The sequence below is a fragment of the Triturus cristatus genome, chromosome 6, assembly GCF_964204655.1.
Source record: "Triturus cristatus chromosome 6, aTriCri1.1, whole genome shotgun sequence".
In the NCBI taxonomy this organism is placed as follows: Eukaryota; Metazoa; Chordata; class Amphibia; order Caudata; family Salamandridae; genus Triturus; species Triturus cristatus.
In genome coordinates, this window is record NC_140589.1 from 1346055746 (window position 1) to 1346073015 (window position 17270).

The 17270-nt window shown below is 46.4% G+C and overlaps 1 protein-coding gene across 1 annotated transcript in view; it reads left to right on the forward strand.

The window, feature by feature from the left end:
- Positions 1-17270, forward strand: part of XPO1 (exportin 1) — a 908600-nt gene that overhangs the window by 301352 nt on the left and 589978 nt on the right. Inside the window, exon 8 of the mRNA XM_085612347.1 lies at positions 15700-15748. Coding sequence (XP_085468473.1) covers positions 15700-15748 — 49 coding nt within the window. The remainder of the gene's footprint in view (positions 1-15699; positions 15749-17270) is intronic.

The following is a 17270-nucleotide window of genomic DNA, read 5'->3' on the forward strand; positions in this document are numbered from 1 at the left end:
CGACCTCTTTGCAGACGTGACCAACACCAAATGCACAGTCTTTGCGTCCAGGTTTCCCTAACCAGGATCACAAGGGAATGCCCTTTTGATAAACTGGTCTCAGACATTACTGTACGCCTTTCCTCCTTTCCAGCTGATCCCTGCAGTAATCAACAAATTTTACAGGACCGACACCAGAATGATCCTGATGGCTCCGGAGAGGCCGCGTCGGTGGTGGTACCTGGACCTTCTACAATTATCCGAGGTGTCACACTGGAGGTTACCTTGCTGTCCAGACCTGTTGTCCAAGAACGAGGGGAGGGTGTTTCATCCCAATCTCTCATCCCTCAAATTGACAGCATGGCTCCTGAGGTCCTTCAATACAGACACTTAGACTTACCAGCGGACTGTATGACTATCCTGAAGAAAGCCAAGAGACCTTCCACCAGAAGATCTTATGCTTTCAAATGGAAGCGTTTCTATTTGTGATGTAGAGACAATGCTCATGTTACATTTGGCCAAGTCTGGGCTGCAGTTCTCTTCGATTAGAGTGCATCTAGCAGCCATCACTGCATACAGAAGGTCACCTACACAAGTCTTTTTTCCAAATGCCAGTGGTAAGATTTCCTTGAAGGGATTAAAGGTTTACCACCCCTCTCCCCAGTGGGATCTCCATCTCCTCCTTGGGAGCTCAACATAGTCCTTATAAAAGTTATGGGTGCTCCTTTTGAGCCGATTCACTAGACTTTTCTGCAGCATTTATCATGGAAAACTGCCTATTTAGTCGCCATCACTTCTGCCTCCAGGGTTAGTGAAATCCAGGCCTTGTGGTGTATAGCCTTATACTGTTTGTCATGCAAACGGGGGTTTTGAGAACACATCCGAGCTTTCTACCCTAGGTGGTCTCTAATTTCCGCATTAATCATACTATCACTCTTCCTACTTTTTTCCCCAATCCCACTACTCCTCCGGAGAGTTCCCTCCGTTCTTTGGACCTCAAGAGGGTACTGAAATTTTATCTAGACAAAACCAAGTCCTTGAGGAAGACGGACAGGTTGTTAACCATGGTGCCATAAATACCGGTTTGGCAGCTTCTAAAAGATCCATCTCTAGATGGATAGTTTCGTGCATATCTTTGTCCTATCAACTAGCTAACAAAGTTCTTCAGGGCAAACCCAAAGCACATTCTACCAGGGGGAAAGCCTCTACCACTGCCCTCCTTAGAAATGTTCCAATGACAGAAATTTGTAAAGCAGCAACTTGGCGCTCAGTTCATACTTTCACGCGCCATTACTGCTTAGACTCTAATACACAGGCGGATGCCCAAGTTGGGCAAGCCTCACTGTGAAATTTGTCATTTTAAGATGCGCTGTTCCTGTTTTTAAATACTGCGTGCTAGTCCACGAGGTAGTGGGTATGGGCCTGTTGCTCTATTCAGTGCTTATAACTTGAGGAGTATCCCCTGGAAGAGAAGGATTAGTTACTTATCTCTACTCCTAGTTCTCGAACAGGGGTATACTCATCAAAGTCCTAAGCAACCCACCTGCCTCCCCGGACGAGCAGTTGTAATGTTAATGTTGTGTTTGCATCTTATACTCAGTTATTTCAAGTTAGTACACCGTAAAAAAGAACTGACCTAACTGTCACCTGTGGTGCATGATGGGAGCAGAGGGGACTCCCGGAGGTCTTAAAGGCAGTGTCCAGGGTCTTGGAATCCTTAAAGGCAAGGTGCCAGTTTTTTACTGTACTGTGATGTTTATTCATCTATGCAGCCTATTGACCAACTGCCTGCCTTTACCTGTTTTCTTTGTTGAAAATAAAGGTTTTCTTGTATGACACTATTATAGTGTATGTTCTCTATTACAAGGTGTATGTAGGAGATTATTTTTGTACAAGAAAAAGTTTTGGCATTTTGTCCCATTGGACCCATGTTAGGCTGCATGTTTAGGTATTTATATACATTTATATATATGTCACGGAAGTGCTAGACGCTTGTGCCCCCAACATACACATATATATGTATATTTTTTATCTGCCCCAGGATCCCGCACGTGGGCGGAGATTTTTCAGTGCTTATGACTTTGAGAATACCATTGGAAGAGAACTAGGATTACAGGGAAGTAACTAATCCTTCCATACCGTCAACATTACCTCTATTGTTGACTTCTCAGTCGACGAAGACAGCACAATCAACAAGGATTCCATCATCGAGATCGTCGACTAAGACCCCAGCATTGACTACGACTCCGTCGACGGCTCCGTCAGCGAAAGCCACATCGTTTACAGCAACTCCACCCTCGACGGCAATCCCGCCGTTGACTATAATTCCACCGACGACTGCTCTGACGATGTCATAATCGACTATGATTCCAGTTTAGTCTACGGGCCCATTGGCTCCGTTTTTGCAATCTACACAACTTGAATTTCAGTCCCCAAAAATGTCTCCACTACCTCCAAGTCATCTGTTAGATGTGGAAGACACTGATGATGATTGCCCATTTGGAACGGTTCATAGCCCTTCCGAACTAAATGAAGTGTCCGGAAGAGGATGAAGAGTATTAAGATGAGAAGCTATACTGTCAACAGTATCCAGTCCCTCATACACAATCTCATCATTTCAGATACTATGAACAGCCGAGGCAACAACCTGCTCAACTGCCTCCATCCCTCTTAGTGGACTTGCAGAGTATGTTGGCGGATTACAAAAGGTTTCCTCCTCCAAGAGGACCGCGTCAGTGCCCCCCGTGGCTCCTGACACCACCACCTCCTGCCACGCTCAGACTGACTCCACGTTCCATTATACCTCTGCCTCCTAGAGGATCCTACCACCTCCTGAAGAGGGAGAGATCCATGCTCCTCCTCCACCTACGGATGAATGGAATGACTATGTAGTACCAACACCTTCTCCTACTCGTCCTTCAGACTCCGCTCCAGAGGATATTAGAGGTTTCTATAACTCAATGGACAGAGCTGCAGCCAGATTCCACTTGCCTACTGTGGTAAACAGTGTAACTGCAACAAATGAACGGAATTCTGAATGATTCAATCATTCTCACCCCCCCCCCCGGTTAAGAGATCTGGGTTAAATCTATTCTTTTGCCCACTACGCCACCCCAGTTTTGTCCCAGCCATATGCAAATCAGTCTTTTCCCTGTGCCTCATGGGAACTGTCCAGACCGAACTGCCTAGCCAGGTCCTCCCGGGACTGGTTTCGGGGTATGTCACCCTTCAGCTAGGCTTGCCTGAAACCAGTGGCTCAGTAAGCAAGGGACCTGCGTCTGGGCATGCCCATCCTACTTAGGGCAAAAAGTGTAACTGCAACAAATGATGGACGGAATGATGAATGATTCAAACATTCTCCCTCAGTCAAGGGATCTAGGTTAAATCCATCGTTCTTTTGCCCACTACTCCACCCCAGTTTGGACTGTGGACTGTGGTAAACTATCGGATGCTTGATTTTAAAAGTCATTCCGGTCCAGACTTATAGATTATATATGGCAAGAGGGTATAAGGTAATGAAGACGCCAGCCTCTGATTCCGGTGTTGCCAAGACTGGACAAAAAAATCCAGGGCACTGGAGGATTCTCCTGCATGTCTCACAGGTCACCCCAAACTGGACTCTGTGATCTCACAGGCAGCCCAAAGATCAAAAAACCATCTACTCACATCACATTTCCACCGGATAAAGAGGGTCACCGTTTAGACTCAATTGGAAAAAGATTTTACTCAATGGCGGCAATCTGTCAGAGCTTGGGCTGCTACGATCTGCAAATGTGGTCCGATATGGTAATGAGAGACCTTATTCCAGAATAAAATTAGGAACAGTTTAATAAGATCCTTGCATAGGGAGAGCACACAGTGGCCAAACTCATAGACTGCGCTATAGATATAGCCACTACAAGCTTTCGCCAACTAGCTGGTGCGGCAGTTTTAAGACGCCAGGGGTGGCTAAGGGCAACATCCTTTAGCTCAGAAGTACAGGCAAAAATTATAGACATCGCATATGACGGTGATAGCCTATTTGGCAGTCACATAGATGAAGCTCTTACAACAATAAAGAAAGATACAGACCCTGCTAAAGCACTAGGTACCCTTCAGTACCATAAAGTGCCCTTTCGGGGAGCTCGAGGCCGTGGTTTATCTGGATACAGAGGAAACTACCAAAGTACCGAGACTTACCAATCCTACCAACCACAATATCACCAAGGATTTCAAAAATCCTACCGACACCCAGCAACAGCTGGTTTCTCCAGACAGGACTCCATACAAAAGCCAGCGTCGTAAGCCCGCGGCTCCAGTCGCAAGCAGTGATCACAATACATTTTCCCTCTTCACAGCCGGTGCATAGATTTCCAACCATGTTCATCAGTAGTGCAATATCCCATCAGACAAGTGGGTACTGGATCTCGTCTCTAATGGCCACACTGTGGATTTTACCCAAATCCCTCCAAACACTCCACCCAGGGGTTCGCACCCCCCTCGTCTTCACTTACTCAAGAAAAAAAGCAAACATTATGCTCCTGAAAGGGGCAATAGAGTCCCATTTCTTCAGAGAAGGAAAGGTTTTTACTCCTGCTTCTTCCTTATTCGCTAAACATCGGGAGTGGAGACCTACCTTAGACCTCAGGAAATTACAAATTTCTCCATAGTCAAACATTCAGGATGGTCACGCTCTCCGACATCCTGCGAGGCCTCAACACCGGAGATTTCATGACTTCATTGGATCTAAAGAACGCGTATTTTCATGTTCCTATACATTCAAAGCACGGAAAATTCCTCAGATTCACAGTTGCTGGTACCCACGATCAATTCCCAATCCTTCCCTTTGGCCTCAAATCGGCTCTACAAATTCTACAAAGTTTCTGGCTCCTGTGGCAGCGGCCCTTCAGAACAAGGGTCATCAAGTATTCCCATACTTAAACTATTGGCTGGTGAAAGCACCCTTCAGCTCGTCTAGCAAAGGCTGCCACAGAGAATGGTTTAGATCTGTTCCTCAAATTAGAACTCTCGCTAAATAATCAATCTCCCCAAGTTAGACAAAGACATTTCTAGGGGCCAACTTGGACACCATTCAGAACAAAGCTTTCCTCTCCCAGGAAATACAACAGTGGTTACAAGCATTGGCACTCAAACTATCCAGAAAATATACTGGGAATGCTCTGCTCAGCAATCAACTTGGTACCACTAGCTCACCTACAGGAGTCCTCTCCAAGGAGAACTTCAATGTCATGGGTTCAAACCACGGGATCTTTCGACGACGTGGTAACTATCACCCCATGCATAAGAGGCATTCGAATGGTGGACACTAGAATCACATCTGTCCCAGGGCCCCAGTGATTCCAAAATACATAATGACAACGGATGCTTCTGTGAAAGGTTGGGGAGGGCATCTGCAAGACCTGCAGACTCAAGGAAAGTGGTCCTCAACCAAACGTCAAATGCATATACACAGGTTGGAGCTGAAAGCCATTTTGCTCTCCGTTCAGGCTTTTCTCCCTCGAATACAGGGCTCATCGGTTTTGATCCGCATGGACAACACCACAAGCATGTTTTACATCAACAAGCAAGGGGGAACCATATCCCGGTCTCTTTCACAAGACGCCCAGCAGCTACGGAGCTGGTTGACTTCACAGAATATCTCTAAGAGCGGAGCATGTTCCAGGACTTCGGAATACCTTTGCAGACGCTTTGAGCAAAACCAAATACAGCTGCCACGAGTGGGAACTAGACCAGAACCAACTAGCCAGGATATTTGCAGTCTGGGGAAAGCCAGCATTAGATATGTTTGCGACCCATATCTCCTCCAAATGCCGATTCTTCGCGAGCAGATTCCCTCTCCCAAACTCTCAGGGAAATGCTCTTTAAATGCGCTGGTCAGGAATCTATGCAAACGCTTTCCCCCATTCCTGATACCCAGGGTCCTCACGAAAATTAAATGTGAATACTGTTGCCTTCTTATTATAGCCCTCAGGTGGCCCAGATAGCATTGGTACACAGAACGTCTTTTCTCGGAAGTTCAGCCCATCCGCCTGTTACCAACACTGTTGACCAGGAACCAGGGTCAGATATGTCATCCGGAGCCAGTCACTCTGCAGTTACATGCGTGACTCCTGAAATCTTTGAATTTAAAGATCTGAGCATTTCACAGGAATGGAAAGACCTAATGGCTAGGTCTCGTGCTGACAGCACCAATAAGTAAAACAAACTAAAATGGAAGCGATTTTTGTCTATCATTCCAGCGTAATCAAGTACATCCATTTCTTTCTGCTTCAGAAGAAGTATTGCCGTAATTGCCATCCTTCGCAAAATCTGGATTGGCATACTCTTCAGGAAAAGTTCACCTCGCTGCTATATCTAGATATTGACGCTTATCTAAATACCCATCCTTATGCTCGTCAAGAATCATTAAACAATTTATGAAAGGACTATCTGAAAGAGACATTTTAGTGATAGATTCCTTACCTTGGAATATCCCCAGGCGTCAGACTGGATCCGGAAAGTTTTCATCAGCAGTATCCCGGCGTGTCGGTAGGCGTCGCAGTGCGGCTCCCCATCCGTCGCCGAGATGACGTCATGGATACTACTTAGGCGTCACCCATGCTCGCTGACCTCTGTTCTTTCGTTTTTCCGAGCCAGCAAGCACAGATTCGGTTAGAGCACGTACCCTAGTCAATCTTTGACTAAGCTTTTGAGTCTTTTTGTCTTCTTCCATTTTTGAGTCTTTGACTCCTGGTGCCACGTAGGGATGCCTGGATTTTAATCCTGCGGGGTCTGTCGCCATACGATGTCGGTTGCCGACCCCCATGGTGTCTGTCTCTACTGTCTGGAGCTCGACCATGACTCCCGGTCATGTTCAGACTGTCTGGCCATGGCTCCAAAGCCTTTGCGGTGGCGGTCCCGTAAGCACTGGAGGCCCGCGCCGTTTGAGGTCCAGGGGTCGCTCGAGAAATAGCTCGCGGAGCCATCGTGATCGCTCCCTGGATGAATTTCTTCCCACTCTGATTCGGGTAAGAGACCTCATAAGAAGTCGTTCTTGCAGCCATGGACTGCCTCTTCAGGCCTTGGGCTCCCGCCGGCGTGCCTTTGGGCCCCGCGGTCCCTGTTGAGGGCCCTCCCTTGCCGCCGTCTCCGCTGCTGGTGGTTTCGGCCCCGGTGCCGCAGGGACATCTGCCGACTGCTCCGGCCCTGGCACCGCCCACAGCTCCGATCTTAGTGCCGCAGTAGGTTCCGTTCGTTCCACCTTCGCCCTTGCCTGGGTTCCCGGACAATTTTGCTCCTGGTTGGGACCCTACTTGGGACACTGAGCCAGAGCGGCTCAGATCGTTGATTTTGTCGTCACTGGTGACTGATGCGTCCCGCCTGGGATGGGGTGGCCACATGGGAGAGGCGGAGGTCAGAGGCCTCTGGGCTCCGGCAGAGTCCCGACTCCATATCAACCTTTTGGAGCTCCGGGCGATCCGTCTTGCACTGAAGGCATTCCTTCCCTCTGTCTGGGGAAGTGTGGTGCAGGTTTCGAGAAAGTGGCTCTGTATATACTGTTCCCAAATAGGTACAGGGTGTACAGAGTCCACAGTCCCCAGAGGTTTGGCAGAGGCTAAAGTTAGATATAACCTTACTCTCTAAAGTGGTAGCTTGGTCGAGCAGTAAGGAAATATCAGAGGACAGTGTAAAGCATTTGTTGTACACACTGTCAGCAAATGGTCTCACACACTCAAACTGAACTCTAGGTCAATGGTTTATATATAAAAAATATATGCTTGTTTTATTTTAGAACCAACAATAGGTATTAAAATATACTTTCTCAGAATGAGATGCTTTATATAAATTCTTTTTCAATATGCAGTTGGCTTTTGTAGAAAGTTACAAGTGGTTGCAATAGGTAACACAATTTTAAACACAATAATGCATTGAGTTCAATGGAAGTTTCAAGTTATTTGCAATAGATTACTTTTAGGATTACTTTTGTGATTCCAGGACTGGATCCTAGATTCAGTCCTGGGACAGTACTTCGAAACAAGTGATCAAAGTCGACTTAGTTACTGTTAGGATTTTTAGACAATATTTTGCTATTTTAAAAGTTGACACTTCAATAGAAAACAGTCAATGATTCCCTATGGAAGAAAATTCAAGTTGCAGGTATAGTATATTCTCGTTACTTTTGTAATCCAGTACTGGGTGCTTGGACTCAGGACTGGGACCTTTATCCAAAACAGGTAAGTAATTACGTTTTCACAATTTATACGATTTTTAAAGAATATTTATAGTTTGCAGAAATCGACACTTAGAAGAAATTTCATAGAAAAACAGTCAATGGTTTCCTATGGAAGAAAATTGGGTTGCTAGTAAGTATGATTGTGAATATTTTTCAGGGTCCGTGCTGGGCACCTAGATCCAGCACTGGGATCTCCTAATAGGAGGTGAGTGTTTTCGTTATTCGGCTGATTTTTGGTGAATATTTTAAGTTTTGCATAGTCCACACTTAGAAGAAATTTCAGGAAAAAACAGTCAATGTTACCCTATGGAGAAAATTGAGTTATCGGCATTAAGGTAAGTACTCGACTGGCAGAGTTAAGGTTCTGGGCATAAACTCAGGGGTCTCCCAGGGTCAGGTAGGTACAGTTGGTACACCCTCAGCGGCACAGGGGCGGCCGGGTGCAGAGCAAGTTAAGCCCAATGTTATCCTATGGGAGGCAGGGGGGCCTTGGTTGGTGGCTGCTGACTAGCAGAAAATGCAGCTGTGGGAGCTGGGCTCCTGGTCACTTACTCAGGGCAAATTGGGAAGTAGAAAGGTGTAGAGGTTACATTGCCAGGGCCACTCGGGCGGCTGGGTGCAGGGTGCTTTTGAGCCTTCGAGCGCTCAATTGATTTCAATGGGAACGCTCCGGTTTAGAAAGACTGCAAGCTCTGGGACGAAGATTCTTAAGGTGCCACTACCACTTCGAGAGGTAAGTTGGGTAGTTGGAGGATAGGTAGGTACCCTGGAGTTGGGCACAGGGGGCTGCAGGGCGCTGGGTGCAGGTGTGCCTTTTGTTGTCTGGAAATCTTACCCTCTGTTGGCGTTTGGGGGGGGGCACCTGGTTCTGAGGCTGCAAGCGGCGTCGGGAGCGTCGAGGGAAGTCCTTGGATGCCGGACTCGGTCACAGTCGCCGTGGGGTCGTCCTCGTGGTCTTTGTTCACTCTGGCACAGGCCAGGCTTGACGGGTGCAGAGTGTGAAGGGTTCGCGGTTCCAGGCTGATGCCAGGGATTAGAAGCAGATTTTGAGTAGAGCCTCTACTCATGGGAGTCCCAGGTGCTTAGAGCCAAAAGGTAGCACCACAAAAGTCAAGGAATCCGTCGGCTCCAATCTCAACACCTCCCAACAGAGAGGGTAGGCGTCTGGACAATGCGGCAAAGAGGTTTTCTTCCATGTCTGCCCTTCTAGTGAACAGGTATGATAGGCAAATGTGGTGCGACCTATTGCCTTACATAGAAAGCATTCCTGAGGCTGACAGACAGGAAGCCAGAAAAATCCTCCAAGACGGTGAAAGGACTTCAGCTGAAGTCGTAGATTGTGCAATGGACATTGCGACCACGGCCTTCAGATCTTTGGGGGGAGCGGCAGTCTTACGCCGACAAGGATGGCTGAGGGCAACAGCTTTTAGGCCCAAATTTCAGAATAAGATCTTGAACCTTCCCTTCAATGGAGAAGATTTGTTCGTGAAGCACATTGACTAGGCCTTGCAGAGTATCAAAGATACAGAAACGGCGAAATCACTGGCAGCATTGCAGTATAGTAAAGTTCCTTTTCGAGGCTCAAGAGGTAGGGGCTAATCCTTCTATAGAGGAGGTTACCAACAATGCCGGTATACTTCTTACTCCACCTCATCTCAGCCATACCGTCAACAGTATTCGCAGCGACAAACAGGAGGTTTCACAAAATCTACTCCTAGAGGTCGAGGAGGTCGTCGGGGAAGAGACAATACCCGTCGACAATGACCATGTTCTGAATCCGGCTACACCTATTCCTCTAATGTCGTATGTTCCCCTGGGTGGAAGAATTTCTTATCTTCAAGATTGGCAGCAAATAACTACTGACCAATGGGTCTTCAACATAATACAATTCGGACACTCTAGAGCTTCTGCAAACTCCCCCTTGTACACCACCAAAACACCAAGAGGTCAAATACTTGCATCAGATGCATCGAGAAATTCGGACAATGCTCCGAAAGGGAGTAATAGAATCGGTACCGAATTCCCAGAGGAAGGGGATTTTATTTCTGGGTTTTCCTAGTCAAGAAAAACGTTCTCCATGGTGCCCTATTTTGGACCTCAGATCCCTAAATACTTACCTTAAAAAGCAATCCTTCAGAATGATTTCCCTGCAAGATATTCTGCTGCTATTAAACCCAGGAGATCATATGACCAAATTGGACCTACGGGATGTTTACTTTCATATCCCCATCTATCCTTCCCACAGGCAGTACCTTTGTTTCATGGTGGCCAGAGAACACTACCAATTCAAGGTACTGCCTTTTAGCCTGAAGTCAGCCCCGAGAATTTTTACGAAATGCCTTGCTCCAGTGGCAGCGGTTCTAAGGAAGTATGTCCTTACCTCGACGACTGGTTAGTCAAAGCACCATCAGCAGCGTCGGCCCGGTAGTCAACAAGGGCTTGTGTGGAACTGTTTGCCAGATTTGGGTCTAACTTTAAACGAAGAAAAATCATCTCTTCAGCTGACAAACATCACCTTCTTGGGAGCAATTCTAGATACAGAGGTAAACAAAGCGTTCCCCTCCAAGGAAAGACAGCTGGGAATAATACCTCTATCCCAGGCGTTTATAAAAGTCTTTCATTACACAAGTAGTTGTTGATAAGAACAGACAACACAACAGCAATGCACTATTTGAACAAACCGGGAGGAACAAGATCACTCTCCCTGTCTCAAGAAGCGCAATGGATATGGAAATGGGTGTTGCAACACAGAATATCCATTACAGCGGAACATCTTCCAGGGGATCAAAACACCAAGGCGGATACGCTCAGCAGGCTCAAATCCGTCTGCCATGAATGGGAGATCGACCAAGGGAGTTTAAACAGCATCTTCCAAAGATGGGGAAAACCGACAGACCTCTTCGCAACAATGGAGAACAAAAAATGCCCGTTCTTCTCAAGCTGGCTTCCCCAACAGGGATCTTGGGGGAATGCGTTTTTGATGGCATGGTCAGGCATCTTTGCCTCCGCCTTTCCTCCCAATTCCCCTCCTGCCGCGGGTTCTTACGAAGATCAACAAAGAACCATGCAGGATAATCCTGAGAGCACCATGGTGGCCCAGGCGATAACCTTTCTTACAATTCAAGGAGGATAGAATGATACTCCGAACGAATCCAAAAATAATTCCAAAAGTTCCAACTGATTTTCATTTAAATGAGCCACTAATTCTCAAACGATTTTTTTTCCTCCACCAACAACAGCGGCGGAAAGAGCTCTCCACTCGCTGGATGTCCAACGCTGTCTAAAGTTCTGTTTGCAAAAAGCTACGCCTTTCCACAAGTCTTCATAACTTTTTGTTGCCTTCAGAGCACCCAGGAAGGGTTTCCCTTTGTCAAAAATGGGTATTGCCAGATGGATTTCCAGTGCGATAGAGTATTGTCATCAGGCAGCTGGGCGACCTCTAAATTCACGAGTCAGTGCCCATTCGACAAGTGCAGTGTCCACCTCTACTGCTTTATTTGCGGGAGTGCCGATCCAGGATATTTGCAGGGCGGCGACCTGGAAGAGTACACACACCTTCACCAGGCATTACTGCTTGGATGCAGCCACAGGAAGAGATGAAGCGGTGGGAGAAGCGGTGCTGAGGAACCTTATCCAGTAACGGTGAGACTTCTTTACCATCCCTTCTTCCTTTATTATCTACCTTTACACATTTTATTGTGGTTTATTGTATTGGATGCAATTTGCAAAGTTTTTTTGATGTGTGTGTTTTGTTTTAGAGATACTGTTTTTATCACACTATATATGTTCCCTTGTTTCAGGTCTTGGGTAACAAAAAATGTGCATTTATTTACTGCTCGCTATTCTGATTCAGGCATGTGAATCTATGAAAGCTCCAATACTGGAGTAAGAAAACAAGTTACTTACCTGTAACTGTAGTTCTCCAGTATTGGAGCTGTCATAGATTCACATGCAACCCACCCTCCTCCCCTGTGAGGCTCACCTCAGATTTAGCACAAATAGTGTTATTGCATAAGTGCACGAAAATCTTAAGGGCAGAAGGTTCTCTCTGGAAGGATTCTAGAGGATGAGAGGCTCTGATTGGTTCAGAGACAAGTTTAGTCCTTTTTTTACATAACAAAGGTTATGGGTTGCAAAGGAAAATGGGCCTAGGCCTTTTTTCAGTTTGCTATACTACTAAGCAATGCTTTTTTATGTACCGGAGACTCCAGTCTCGACGACTGGGAATGATTCAGGCTTGTGAATCTATGAAAGCTCCAATACTGGAGAACTACAGTTACAGGTAAGTAACTTGTTTTCTTACTGCAACAGAAACCCACTTTCTTACACAGATGTTCACGGTCAACACCACCGCCATGTGGTATTGCAAGAAACACGGCTGGGTGGTGTCCTGGACCCTATGTCAGGCATGGCTGGAACATCAAGGCATCACCTTGCTTGTTCAACACCTAGCAGGTTCTCTGAAGGCCAAGGCGGACGAACTCCGCCGCCAGTTCTTGATGGATCACGAATGGCGTCTGAACTCGGACGTGGTGCAAGGTCTCTTTCAGCAGTGGGGAGAGCATTGGTTAGATCTATTCGCCACTGAAGAGAACGTGCAATGTCGTCAGATCTCCGCGTTGGGATTTCCAAGGCGGCACTCGCTCAGCGACGCTTTTTGTTGAGAGTGGAGTTGCGGTCTGCTGTACGCCTTTCCGCCTATACCACTTCTACCCATAGTGCTGACGAAGATTTGGCCTGACTGGGCCAAGTCATCCTTGTGGCTCCGGATTGGGCACCAAGGTACTGGTATCCCGAGCTACTCAGCGTGGCGATCGATCCCCCGATCAGTCTGCCTCTTCAGGAGGATCTTCTGTCGCAGCAGCAGGGGACGGTCCTCCACCCGAACCTGTCCAGTCTCCACCTCCATGCGTGGAGATTGAGCGGCGACAGTTGACAGCTTTCGATCTTCCTCCTGAAGTCTGTGATGTCATTCTGGTAGCCAGGCGTCCATCCACTAAGACGGTATATGCCTGCTGGTGGAACATGTTTGTGGCATGGTGCACAAAAGTCTGTGGATCCCCTTTCTGCCCCTCTTTCTGAGGTCCTTCAGTTCCTACTATCCTTGGCCCAGCAGTGCTCTGCTCTGGGCACTCTCAAAGGTTCTCTTTCGGCCATCTCCACCTTTCTAAGGCTTCCAGATCAGCTTTCTCTCTTTGTCCCTGGTTGTTAACCATTTCCTGAAAGGCATTACGCACACGTTTCCTTCCGTGCCTTTCATAATGCCTCAATGGAACTTAAACCTTTTCTTGACCTATCTGATGTGCGCTCCTTTTGAGCCCCTTCATAACTGTCTTTTACGTCATCTCGCTCTCAAGACTGCTTTCCTGGTAGCTATCACCTGTGCCAGAAGAGTGATTGAGCTCCAGGCTCTTTCTTCCAAACCTCCTTTCCTTTCTGGTCATCCGGACAAGGTGGTTTTAAGGACCCGTCCTTTTTTGCTAAAGGTTGTCACGCCCTTCCAAATCGGGCAGACCATCACTTTGCCCACCTTCTTTCCGCCTCCGCATCCTTCGAAAGAGTAAGAGAGGCTCCATCGTCTGGACCCAAAACGTGCGCTCTCGTTCTACCTGCAGCGCTCACAACAGTTCCGGGTGGATGACCAGCTCTTTGTTGGCTACGTGGGCCCCAAAAGAGGTGGGGCTGTGCACAGGTAACCATCTCTCGGTGGGTCGTTCTCTGCATCTAAGCCTGTTACTCATTGGCTAAGAAGGAGCCTCCTGTGGGGCTGCATGCCCATTCTACCAGGGCGACGGCGGCCACTACTGCCTTGGGACTCTGCGTCCCCTTGCAGGACATTTGTCAGGCAGCTACGTGGGCTTTGCTGCACACGTTTACCAAGCATTGCTGTCTTGACAGTCCGGTCCGGATAGACTGCTTCTTTGGCAGTTCTGTACTCTGTGACTTTCTGGTGTAATCTATTCGCAGACCTGCCACAGGGGTTGGTGTTGCTGGGGTATCTATTCTAAGGTAAGGAATCTATCACTAACGTTTCTCTTTCAGATGCACAGGTTACTACTTGTGTAACGATATATCTGTAAGACATTAGTTAGTGATAGATTCCTTACCGCCCCACCCATCCTCCCCGTTCTGCAAACTGATTTCTAGGGTTAAGGTCGTCCCTTTCAGGGCCCTAGTTTCTTGGCACCAGTGGTCAGTTCCTTGCATGGCGCTGAAAGTCGTGTACAGTACTGACGTCAACGTGCATGGGTGGTGCCTAAGTAGTCTCCGTGACGTCATCTTGGTGCTTACGATGCCAGCGACGGACGCGGAGCCGCACAACACCTCCTACTGACGCGCAGGGGTACTGCTGGCAAATCTTTCCGGATCCAGTCTGATGCCTGGGGATATTCTAAGGTAAGGAATCGATCACTAACTAATGTCTCTTACTGATCTATCATTACACAAGTTGTAACTTGTGCATCTGCTGACTATTCTGATTCAAGCATGTGAATGTATGAAAGATACCCAGTTACTGGATAAGGACCAAGTACCTGTAACTGCAGTTATCCAGTATTGGGATCTTTCGTAGATTCACAAGCAACCCTCCCTCCTCCCCTTAGAGGCTCCTCTGGCATTACAGTACTACTAACTACACTTGTGCTGGGAAATCTGAGGGATTCAGCCTCTCTTGGGAAGGTTGTAGAGGGTGCTCGTTGCTGATTGGGCATGTTTTAAGTTTGGTCTTTTTTTTTAATAAAAGGAGGTTGCTAATTTATTGAATACATGGTTGCCTCCATGATAGCATCTAGATGTTATTAATTACGGTTTTATTAAATGTTCTGTGGGACTCCCACTTCGACTGGGAATGATGCAAGCCTGTGAATCTATGAAAGATGCCAATACTGGATAATTGCAGTTACAGGTAATTAACTTATTCCTTGCCAGAAGGAGTAATTTTCCAGCCTGAAGAGCTATCTGGATTCATATCCAACCCTCCTGCATCTCCGAAAATGGGGTGAAAAGCAAACTGACAATGAGAAAGTAAGACAAAAGGAATTTCAAAAAGCAGCTTATGCCAGGAGAAAAAAGAATCTAAAGATGGTGTCCATGCACAGGAAGTTGCGGAATGCCATCTGACGTCACACAAGGGATGTACTTGCCACCCAATAGTGGTTGACGTCTACATTCTATACCCAACCATTACGTGGCAAAATAGAAGCACATCATGTGAATCGAGAAAACCCTTCAGTCTTTAAAACCACTCCTATTGAAAAGTAAACATTTCGTTATTGCTTTAAAAGTACTAGGGGTTCCTAGTCTAATGGCTAGGGCTGTTTCATGGATGTGAATCTAAGGTTACTGACACTGGAGTGCTGGTGTTTCAGTATGTAAACTTTTTTGTGCTTTTTGTAAATATGTATTTTTAGGATTATTACCTTTTTATTATTGAATGTTCAATAATGCCGAACCTGTTTGCATTGGTTTATAAAAAAAAATTTTTAACTAAAACTTTCTTATATTTTTAGTATGTGCAATGAATTCTCACAGATATTTCAGCTTTGCCAGTTCGTGATGGTAAGTCAACTTTACCTGAATTATGTTTATTTAAAATAATTATTTTTAACAGTGAAACAAATTGTAAGTTTTTTTTAATGTTAATTGAAGTATTTAATTATTCATCTTTTTGTTATCACTACTTGTCTGTAGCTAGGTGTGTTAAATTCTGAACCTGTGATGTGAGGTATATGCGTTTAAACAGTATGCTTTTAGTTTTGCTTTTGACTTGTGACTTCTCACTCCATGAAGGTGAGACAAGTGGACACATGGGGAAGATGCATTTCACCTTAATTGGTGTAGTGTTTTCGTTTGAAAAGTGAGCGTTTTCTGCTCTGGCTCCAAACTTTTGTATACAACGTTAATAGTCTTCAAAGCATGCAACATTTCCATCAAACATTACAAATAAGCAACTGGTTAGTGAAGCATGTTATAAAATGTGTTGCAGTGTTGCATATTTCACTACTGGCACAACTTCTTGTTTACAATACAAGAGGATTCAGCAGCCAAACCTATCCTTGATTAAGTGGGCACGTTCCAAGCCAAATCTTAAACTTAATGGGACTGGCATAGCTTTTCTTCTACAGGCTGCTACCTTGATAATCGTAAGTTGTCTTTGTGCATAATTTGGTGCTTTCTAATTTACTTGAGATCTCCTTAAAGGAACGTCAGAATTGCAGGTAAGTAAATATCTATTTTCGGCTGTCATGCTTTATTCTTTGTAGGCACCTCCAAGCATCACATTTAGAGCAAGCAGACTGCCCGGAATAATGACCTTTCGCCTTGCTTCCCTCATCTGCTGTTGCCCTGGCTTTCACCTTTGATCAGCAAGGTAGGATAAATCCGGTCTACTTGAGCCATTAAGTGTTACTACTTTTGACTTGTACATTCATTGTGCCAGTGTGAGAAAGTGCCATCTTTCTGGCATGGAGTGCCCCCACTTTTTGCTGAATGTACTTTGACGGAGTGTGCCCTGGGCTCCTGCCAATCAGGTGCCCAGGGCCTATGTTCCTTCCCTAAACACTGTGCTGAAATCTAAACCTCAAATTGGCAAAACCTGGCCACATGTCAGCCCCATGTAAATGGTACACTAGGTACCCATGTCCTTGTGACCAGGGAAGGCCCCTAAGGGCTGCAGCACTTCTTGTGCCACCCTTAGAGGCCCTGTACCCTGACACAAAAACACTGCCCTTGCAGGCTGAGTGGGTATAGAACAAAACAGTCGACATGGCACACATCCCTGTGTGCCATGCCCACAACACACACTGCCCTGGCATTCATCAACCTCCTTTCTAGCTGGGTGCCCTATGCCAGTGGTGTGGGTACAGGAGCATGGCCACTGTGTGCAGTGCTGCCATTTAAGAATATATGGTGCTGGGAGATAGTCAACACGAACTCCACAGCACCGTGATGGCTCCACTGAAGACTGAGAAGTTTGGTATCAAACTTCTCAGCACATTAAACCCGCACTGATGCCAGTGCAGGATTTTATGTACAATGCACGACACAGGGCGTCTTAGAGATGCCCCCTGAACCTAACCTA